Source organism: Melanotaenia boesemani, chromosome 4 (assembly GCF_017639745.1).
Source record: "Melanotaenia boesemani isolate fMelBoe1 chromosome 4, fMelBoe1.pri, whole genome shotgun sequence".
Lineage (NCBI taxonomy): Eukaryota > Metazoa > Chordata > Actinopteri > Atheriniformes > Melanotaeniidae > Melanotaenia > Melanotaenia boesemani.
This window is the reverse complement of record NC_055685.1, coordinates 39,523,741-39,534,281: the sequence shown is the minus strand read 5'-3', so window position 1 is coordinate 39,534,281 and position 10,541 is coordinate 39,523,741. Positions and strand designations below refer to the sequence as shown.

The window sequence follows — 10,541 nt, the reverse complement described above, 5'->3', positions numbered from 1 at the left end:
TGAATTCCCACTAGAGGGCAGTGTTGTTTTAGTTTTTTGTCAGGCCTTATTAAGGACAGCTAAGCAAGTTGTGGGTCCTTTGTTAGACATCTTGTGCATGGGCATTTATTCCACCCGGGGCAGGCAACAGAGAACTGTGTATGCGTGTTTGAGCCACAGTAAGTCACCTAAACATGACGTTCTGTTTTCAATGTATCCTTTATTGTTATTGTAGTCGCCACGCCTGTTAAAGTAGATTATAGAATGCCATTTAATATAAATGTTTAGATGTTGGGTGCAGTGTTTCTGCTAAGCTAAGCTATTAATGTTAATACTGCTAAGCTAAAGTATTACCAGAATGGAGCTAACTTGTTTGAAGGTGTCTTTATGTCGTTAAGAGAGGAATGCTAACACATTTACATAGCTAAACATATTTTATTTTCTGTCATTTCAGGACCATACACCGTTCACATACATACAAACATACATCCATCTGTGGGTGAACTAGAGATATCTGTTAGCCCTGTTGCCTGCTTCCGCCACCGTGTAATAGTTCAAGTCCGGCATAATTAAAGCCAAGTGGACTCATAAACTCTGCCTGTTCATTGCTCTCTTACCGGAGCCCACTGCTGATGAAGGGCTGGCGCCATCTTCACCACATTACAGTCCCAAACGTAACATTGGTCCTTCGAGCCGGATCCTTTCACCTGCAGTGCCGTTGCCATGGCAGAGCATAATATATTGCCTCAGAGTACACGGAGAGCTCCACGGACCAGACATCCTCCTGCACATCTTCACGATTTAATGGTGAATCTGCCACCATCCTTGTCCCAGAGTCGACATCTGAGTGCCAGCACACCAGAGCTGCGGTCACACAGCACAGCACCAGCACACTGTTCAGTGAGTGACCAGCTATCTACAGTGCTCGGGCATCAGATGAGACTTGACCAGGGATCGAGGGATGATGTAGATGCAGCGGAGCAGTCCACTTCAGCGAGTTCTCTGAGCAGCAGTATGATTGCAGTCGAATTTGGCATGGGGGAACAGCAGTGGAAGGGGAACGTGAATCAACCCAGTAGCCACATGCTTCCTTCTGGCTCCTCCAGATACAGTACACTTCCTCAAAGTGCAACTTCATCTGTTAATAAACTGATACCCCCTCCAGTGGATCATACCAGTTGGAGTAGGATGGCGGTTGCACCTCCATTACTGTCAACAGCTCCACCAGTATTCACTGTGGCTCAGTCGGGTATTTCCACAGCTCCGATGAGCTATATGACATACAACAGTCTACCTCCAGTGGGGAATCCAGCATCAGCGCTCCCGACAGGCAGCCCCCGACAGGCAGCCCCCGACAGGCAGCCCCCGACAGGCAGCCCCCGACAGGCTCCACCATTAATGTCAAGTTGGGCCCAACCCATGCCACAGCAGGCTACAGTGACCATCCAGTCACTGCATCCAGCTTCAGCTATACCACCATTGTACTCCGTCCCACCTGTCTCCACTTCAGCAGTTCCACCACAGCCGGTTCAGCCGACGATGACTGGAAGCCCATTATATCCACCTGGACTGATGGCAGCGGCACAGCCTGGACCCGGTCCCACATTGTATGCCCCATATACAGTGGACAGAGCTCCCCCACGAGTAGGCCAGTATGTGAATCAGCATCCATCTACCTGGCCTCATCTTTCATACACCTCAGCCCAAAATGTAGCGCTAACAGAAGCACCGTCATATCTATTTCCTCCATTTGGCACAGTTTCTGGGCAGCCTCCATTTCAACCACAATATGTGCCACATGTTCAAGCTCCATCTCAGCCGACTCCAGTCATAGCACCAGGCGGTCCACAGCCAGTGTTTCCGTCATATGCCCCAGCACCAGTTACACCGGCTCAGCCTGTGCCAGTTCCTGCCCTACCAAAATTAATCAATGACAGTGAAAGAGAGTTCACAGATTTAAAGATGGCCTTGGATCATCTCCTTAACTCACATGCAGAGTTGTCTGAACACTACAAGTACAGAGTTCTCATGGAGCAGCTGGTATTGGAGGAAGCCCGGCTCATCACACAAGCATGTCGCCATCACGCTCATCCTTACACCGCTGCCATGCAGGCTCTACAACGGCAGTATGGACAACCTCATCAACTTGCACAAGGTGAGATAGCCGCTATTTTGAACTCTCCAGATGTGAAGGCTGGAGATTACAAAGCTTTCCAGACCTTTGCCCTTCGGGTCGACCTGCTGGTGGGGATGCTCGCTTCACTAGAGGGCCCGTATGGTATGGAGCTGATGTCTACAGGTCATGTAGATCGACTTCTGAGTAAGCTTCCACGATACCTGAGGGACAGCTTCGTTGAACATTTGCAAGTCCGAGGACGTATGCAGACCCAGAGCCTCAATCCTTACAATCTGCGAGACCTTTCAGAGTGGTTGAAAGGAAAGGCAGAGGCACAGAGATTATCAACCAGGATGTGTCAACGTAATCCGACCGAGAAATCTGCGATGGTGAAGAGGGATAAACCTGTCATTGTGACAAGACCTAAGACTCAGCCAGTGACTATTTATCATGGCAGCAACACAGAGCAGACTCAAACAGCCCAACCAGCATCATCCATGCCCCCGAGCTTAAAGGAAAGGAAACCCAAAGCCAAGGTATGCCTTTTCTGTAAGAGCAATGAGCACTATCTTTCCCAGTGTCCAGTAATCAAGACGAAGACAGCAGATCAGATCCAAACATGGATTGAGCAGGGACAAAGATGTCATAAGTGTGGGCGGACCAACCATGAGCCCGAGGCCTGCACACTTAAGAAACCATGTGATGCATGTCAGGAGGTTCACCTTCAGGTTTTACACCCCATTGCCAAACCTAGCTCCGGGGTATATCTCATAACACCCCAGGGGGGAATGACCTCAATCACAGCCAAGCAGGTTACTGGTGTTTACCTCAAAGTCGTGCCAGTCATTGTGAGTAATGGGCAAAAGTCACTGCACACCTACGCAGTATTAGACGACGGCGCCGAGCGCACCATTATTCTCACAGAGGCTACACATCAGCTTGGGTTGGCGGGAGAAACGGAGTCCATGGCATTGAGGACAATAAGACAAGATGTTGTCCACATTAAAGGGTCGTCGGTTAGTTTCCACATTGCATCCCCAGCTCTGCCACTTAAGAGTCATCTCATCACAGGTGCGTTTTCGGCAAACCGCCTGGCTCTTGCTGAGCAGTCTTACCCCATTCAAGCCTTACAGACGAGATATCCCCATTTGAGAGGGCTCCCTATCCAGCCATTCAGTAATGCACAACCACTCCTCCTCATCGGTGCAGACAACACTCACCTGATCATCGCAAAGGAACCAGTACGTCTCGGCAAGGGAGGAGGACCAGTGGCGGTTTGCACAGAGCTTGGCTGGACGCTGCAGGGACCAGATAAGACAGTGACACATCAAGCAACAACCAACTGTTACTTTACCAGTTGTAAACCATCTCCTGATGAGCTTCTCCATCATGTTGCTCGCTTATGGCAGCTTGACGTTTTGCCATTTAGAAGCGAAAAGATAGTGACACGCTCACGGCAAGATCAAGAGGCCATCCAACTGTTGGAGGAGCGTACCATGCGCATCAGGGATGGAGGCATCATGAGATATGCGACACCACTACTACGAGTGAAGAACGCTGTCCCGCTTACCGCTCCCATCGACGCAGTGATGCCCACTTTACGCCAAACTGAGAGGAGTCTGCTTAACAACCCTACTAAAGCTGACATTTACGAGGCTGAGATAAGAAAACTCCTTGAGGCAGGGCATGTCCAGCGGCTCATCGAAGAGGAGACAACTAAGATCCCGGAGTCCTGGTTCATCCCTCACCATCTCGTAGAGCACAATGGGAAACACAGGCTGGTGTTTAACTGCTCCTTCTCATACCAGGGTCTCTCACTGAACGACCAGCTTGCTCCGGGTCTGACACTGGGTCCATCACTGCTGGGCGTACTGCTGAGGTTTCGGCAACATGAAGTGGCAGTAAGCGGAGACATTAAAGCCATGTTCCACCAGGTGCGGCTTTTACCTGAGGACCAACCCCTGCTACGCTTCATTTGGAGGAACATGCGCAGAACCGATCCACCGGATGTCTACCAGTGGAAGGTTCTTCCATTTGGCACCACGAGCAGCCCTTGTTGTGCTACATTTGCTCTCCACAAGCATGTGAAGGACAACTCGGCTGGTCATGAAGACATCGTACAGACACTGGTGGAGTCATTCTACGTAGACAACTGCCTACGGAGCTTCCCTGATGCTACATCAGCCAAAGCTCTCGTGGACCGCATGAGATGTCTACTTGCCTCCGGTGGGTTCGAAATTCGTCAGTGGGCGAGTAACAATCCCAGCGTGGTCTCACATCTCCCAGCTGAAGCCAAATCTCAAGCCACAGAACTCTGGCTTCTTGAGAAACATGTGGACCCACAAGAGCCTGCATTGGGGCTGAGTTGGCACTGCAGTTCCGATCTGCTGGGTTTCAGGATCAGACCACTGGAACCTGCCGCACCCACCATGCGGCATATGTACCGTGTGCTGGCCACCCAGTACGATCCACTCGGTTTCATGCTTCCCTACACTACCCTGGCCAAAGTGCTGATCAGGAAGTTGTGGTCCAAACAGAGAGATTGGGATGATCCCAATTTGCCACCTGATATCGTAGCAGCATGGATTGACTGGGAGAAAGAGTTACCAGAAATGGCAACCATGTTTTTCTCACGAAGATATACACCACCAGAGTTCCCCATTGGAGACGCAACGTACAATCTGCATGTGTTCTGCGATGCATCAGAGCAAGCTTATGGTGCGGTATCGTATCTGGTAGTGGAAAGTATGAAGCAGGTTCATGTAACCTTTGTGATGGCTCGCTCCCGAGTTGCACCTAAGCGTCAGCTGTCCATGCCACGACTTGAGCTCTGCGCAGCACTGGCAGGGGCCCAGTTAGCTTCCCTCTTGCAGAAAGAGCTCACCTTGCCCCTCAAGACCATTAACCTCTGGACGGACTCAACCACCGTTTTGTCTTGGCTGACATCGGACTCCTGTCGGTTTAAAGTCTTTGTGGGTACGAGAGTCGCTGAGATCCAGGAGTTGGCAGAACCCAGCGCATGGAGGTATGTTGATTCTGCCAATAACCCGGCAGATGACGTCACACGGGGTCAAACCCTAGCTCAACTTAAAGGCCCCAATCGCTGGATACAAGGACCACCTTTCCTTTCTGGGCCGTCACGTCAATGGCCGAGCCAGCCAAGCTCTCAAGTATCACCGGACACTGACGAGCTCAAGAAGAACAGTTTCTGTGGTTTAACACAGCATAATGCATCCAGTCAACTACTGGACATCACACAGTTCGTCGACTGGTCTTCTCTGGTGAAAGCCATGCATCAGGCTTTAACTAGCAAGGCAGGCTCTGATGACCAGGCACGAACATGCGACCTGAGAGATGCTGAGTTATATCTCTTGCAGACCTGTCAAGCCGACAGTTTTCCCGAGGAAGTGCAAGCACTCAAGGTTGGCAAGCCTGTATCGCCTCACAGCCGACTGAGAATGCTTGTCCCAGAGATGGACGCAGGAACAGGTCTCATGAGAGTTGGAGGGCGTTTAAGGCACATCAGTCACCTGTCAGAGGAGGATATTCATCCCATCATTCTTGACAACAAACAACATGTCACCCACCTCCTCATCAAAGCCTATGATGCAAAGCTGCTTCACCCTGGTCCCGAGAGGGTATTTGCCGAATTAAGGAGGCAGTACTGGATTCTGCGTGGGCGTCAAGTAATTAAGCGACATCAGAGGACGTGTGTTGATTGTCAGAGATGGAGAGGCAAACCATCGGTGCCACGAATGGCAGACCTGCCACCGGCACGTCTTCGTCTGTTCCAACCCCCTTTCTTCTCTACGGGCGTGGATTGCTTCGGACCTTACATGGTGAGGGTTGGGCGACGCCACGAGAAACGTTGGGGGCTGATTTTTAAATGCTTGACAACCCGATGTGTCCATCTAGACCTCATCAACAGTCTCGATGCTGATGCCTTCTTGCTGGCTCTCTGGCGTTTCATCGCCCGACGGGGAACCCCCTCCGAGATCTTGCCAGACCAAGGGACAAATTTCCGTGGTGCCGAGCGAGAGCTGACGGAGGCCCTTGCTGCCATGGAGCCTCAGTTACAGGAGGGTTTGTCAAACCATCAAATCACCTTCAAGTTCAACCCACCTGGTGCACCACACTTCGGTGGATTATGGGAAAGGGAGATCCGTTCCATAAAGACTGCCCTCCAGGTTGTCATCGGAACCGAAGCTCTTCAGGAGGAAGTACTCCTCACTCTTCTGGTAGAAGTAGAGGGTATACTCAACGCCAAACCATTAGGTTATGCATCCGCCGATGCAGCTGACCCGGACCCCGTGACTCCAAATATGTTATTGATGGGGCGGCGTGATGCATCCCTGCCACAGGTGTCGTATGCACCATCAACCATCACCAAGAGACGATGGCAACACAGTCAGATGATGGCGGATCACTTCTGGTCACAGTTCATCCGGGTCTACCTACCCAACCTTCAAGTCCGCCATAAGTGGCAGCGATCAGCAGAAAACCTGAAGGATGGGACTGTGGTGATGATCACCGATCCTCAGTCCCCGAGGGCTTCATGGCCGGTGGGAAGGATTACCAGGGTCATCACCAGCTCTGATGGATGTGTGAGATCGGCGGAGGTCAAAGTCAACGGCCGGACTTACCATCGTCCAGTGGCACGTTTGGTGCCACTCCCGAACATTCCTGAAGAGGATGAATGATGGACATTTCTTGCACTGGGGAATTCATTAGACTTACATAATAGCCTTGCTATTATGGGGGCGGCTGTTCTGAATTCCCACTAGAGGGCAGTGTTGTTTTAGTTTTTTGTCAGGCCTTATTAAGGACAGCTAAGCAAGTTGTGGGTCCTTTGTTAGACATCTTGTGCATGGGCATTTATTCCACCCGGGGCAGGCAACAGAGAACTGTGTATGCGTGTTTGAGCCACAGTAAGTCACCTAAACATGACGTTCTGTTTTCAATGTATCCTTTATTGTTATTGTAGTCGCCACGCCTGTTAAAGTAGATTATAGAATGCCATTTAATATAAATGTTTAGATGTTGGGTGCAGTGTTTCTGCTAAGCTAAGCTATTAATGTTAATACTGCTAAGCTAAAGTATTACCAGAATGGAGCTAACTTGTTTGAAGGTGTCTTTATGTTGTTAAGAGAGGAATGCTAACACATTTACATAGCTAAACATATTTATTTTCTGTCATTTCAGGACCATACACCGTTCACATACATACAAACATACATCCATCTGTGGGTGAACTAGAGATATCTGTTAGCCCTGTTGCCTGCTTCCGCCACCGTGTAATAGTTCAAGTCCGGCATAATTAAAGCCAAGTGGACTCATAAACTCTGCCTGTTCATTGCTCTCTTACCGGAGCCCACTGCTGATGAAGGGCTGGCGCCATCTTCACCACATTGCAGTCCCAAACGTAACAATTATATATTTCTTTATTTAGTTGTTTCAATATATTTGAGAGTGTTTCTGTGCTTTGGTTATTAACAGCATTTTTGTTTCTTCTTTAGAAGCCGTAGGCCACTGCTGTTTCTATTTGGGTCTATTTTTGGTTCAATTTATGTTGCGTTGTGTTTTTTTCTTAGGTCTAGCACCTAGCGCTGTATGCTGCATTTGTCTTATTTTTTTCACTTAGTTTTCTTTTTTTATTTTTAGAGCCCTTCTCTCCTTTAAAACACTGTGATTTTATTTTTAATATTGTGCTCCTTTTTGCCGCAGGGTCTGGTCCGAGCGTGGCTGCCCGGGAAGGTGGAGGGTTTTGGTGATAGAGTCTCTCACTTCAGCCCCATCACTCCTTGTGTGACGTGGTATTTTTGCACACCCCTTACTTATTTTGCATGCTTTTGTTGTCCTATTGTTTGCTGTGGATGTGTGTGTGTCTTACACGGAGCGTAGTGAGTACTCTGTTCCATAGACAACTGCGGCCTCTCACCGCGTACACCCGCGGCCGGTCAGCCCCCCTGGCATTTGCGAATTTGGTGAGCACCTTGTTCTAATAGTTTTTTTTTTTTTTCTTTTCTTTTCATAAATTTTTTAGAATTAAACTCAATCATTCTTTTATTGATTTTAATAGTGTTGCCTGCCTATATATTTGGTTGTTGTAAATAAATTTGGTTAAACTTAATTTGTTTTAGTCTCTGTCTCTCTTTGACCACCATCTGCAGTTATACATTCACATGGGTCCTAAGCCATTGGCTCGGTTACATATAGTTAGCTAACTAGCATGTATAGCTAACTAACTCCTGACTGTTTTAAGAGGTATCAAGCAAAATGAAAATAAACTACACACAAACTTGATTTATATCTGACCCAGTGTATGGGTCAGATATAAGTTCAGTTTCCCTCCAACTGGCATCGGCGCCCGCTGCCAGTCTCTCCTCCTTCCTCCCTTCCCCTCACTCACCTGCCGGCCACCTCCATCACCTGCGAGCAGCGGAAAGTTGTTATTTTAAAACATTTAGCTGCATCTGCCTGAAGGGCTTGCCTCTTTCTGTCTCGATTTTTTTTCGTTGCCTCCTTTACGTTTTTGTTCTCCATCTTGTTCTCCGTCTCTCGCTGTATGACTGACCGTGGTCCAAGAGGGAGGGGGATCGGCTCTCGGCTGTAATTGGTCCAGCCCAGAATCAATTATAACTAGTGGGTCGAGCTATCAGATTTGTGTACCAATAGGTATCATACCTTTCATAATTAGCACCATTGGTGGCCTCTGCCCTGTGCCCTGTATGCCTGATGCCCAGTCCAGCACTGGTTTGGAGTCTGGGAACACATCCGGCTGGGCTGCACTTGAGGATGGTTCTGTTTCCTCTCCAGCGATGAAGGAAGTTGTGTGGTGACTCTAGGTTGCTGGTGTTCTGTGTACGTGGACTGGAGGTGGTCAAACTTGGTCTTTGACTTGGTCTTCAGTGCAGCAACCTGATCTGCAGTCACATATTGAGGGGTTTACACCCTACTAGCAGTGGCAGTGTCATTCTCCCAGGCGTCTGCATCACTGGCCCAGAAATACGCCTAGTTCTCCTTTACTTTGGCTTCGTGCCCTATGGTGGCTCTGAGGTGCTGTTGAGCCTCTGCAAGGGAGTGTGAGTCTCTGTTCATGACTTCGTAAGCCACCTTTTGGTTTCCCTTTAGGAAAGCATCAGTTGCCAGCTGGTCTTGCAGCTGGAGATCCACGCCTGGGTATGCAAGTGTAATAAGACGCCGCACTTCTCCTGCAAACTCAGGTCTCTTTTCCTTGTCAGAGTTCCCCCAGCACACTCATGCAGCCTGTCTTTGCTTTCGGCAGCAGTCCATCCATATTTCCTGGCTTGGTGCTCAAATAGCAACAAGAAAGAATCTCAGTCATCATTTCCACCAAACATGACAAGTTTAGGTCTATATATTTTATTTAAGTTGGTTCAACAATTCTCATCATTTCAAGTTCAATGATTTTTTTTTTTTATCACCAACCATAAGAATGAAGTGAGATTTGACAACCAAATTCGCTTCCCAGTGTGGAAAGATTGATATTTTCTGAGAATAAGAAAACAGACTGACGGATTCTTTTGATAAAATACTGACTGATTTTCTCTTTCCACCGCTCCAGATGACGGGAAATGGATGTGGATGTGTTTTATTTAAAGTGTGGATCAGCAGCACTGATCAGGAAAAATTAAAAATCTGTGGTGAGTCTGTTCAGACTGCAGGTGGCGCCAGAGTTACACTCAAACTTCCAAGATTTTTCCTGAATTACTCCACTTTTAATTAAACTACGACTTATTTAAATAGTTATGAAATTCAACGATTACAGTTTAATAACAAAATAAGTCATATTGATAATAATAATGATAACTGTACTTATTCATCATTATTTCGGTTGCAAAAGTTATTCCCAAAGTTTTGTATTTTATGTTGTTCATAAAAAATGCATCAAATAAAAATGATAAAAACCCTGAAACTGGATTTAAATTCAAGCCTTTAAACAATTTAAGATTTAGTTTGTTTGTTTTTATTTAACTATTTTTGGTTGTTTGTTTTTATATTTATTTATTTAAAATTCTGTTTTTCTTTTTACCTGATTTCTTTTTCTTTTTCTTTTTTACTGTATTTTTTTCTTTCTTATAGCTGTGAGTAAATTTGGGGCCTCGAGCTGCTGAATCTGATGACACTGAATCAGAAGTTTGAACCTTGTTGTTTGTCCATGTTTCTGCGTTAATCTTCATTTTGATCCACGGGCGCGCGCAGTTTGAGCTGCTTCTGGTGGAGAGGCAGCTCTTCCTCCTCCTCCTCCTCCTCCTTTCCGCGCGGCCCGGTTCAGAGCGCCGCGCGCGGCTCCTCCTCTCAGTTCGGACCCTGACCAGACCGGACCTGCGGACCGAGCTGCTGGAGGCCGGAAGCTGGACATTTAATTTGGGATCAGGTGATCAGGCGACCTGGATGTGTGTTCAGCCCGCAGGAGTCTTCTGGA

At 47.9% G+C, this 10,541-nt stretch overlaps 1 protein-coding gene across 2 annotated transcripts; it reads left to right on the top strand.

Moving 5' to 3' along the window:
* On the top strand, nt 1-7,435 carry LOC121638843. 2 transcript variants are annotated; one of them, XR_006010084.1, is made up of 3 exons: nt 1-1,309; nt 1,352-7,023; nt 7,298-7,435. XR_006010084.1 is itself a non-coding variant. In XM_041983874.1 (3 exons), exons 2-3 carry the CDS (start codon nt 703-705, stop codon nt 6,793-6,795), a joined length of 6,051 nt encoding a protein of 2,016 aa, XP_041839808.1. In that variant the 5' UTR covers nt 1-158; nt 434-702; the 3' UTR covers nt 6,796-7,291. The 2 variants fall into 2 exon arrangements, 1 of the variants encoding a protein (XP_041839808.1); XM_041983874.1 differs by lacking the exon at nt 7,298-7,435 and having other exon boundaries at nt 1-158; nt 434-1,309; nt 1,352-7,291.
* Nucleotides 7,436-10,541: the final 3,106 nt, after the last annotated feature.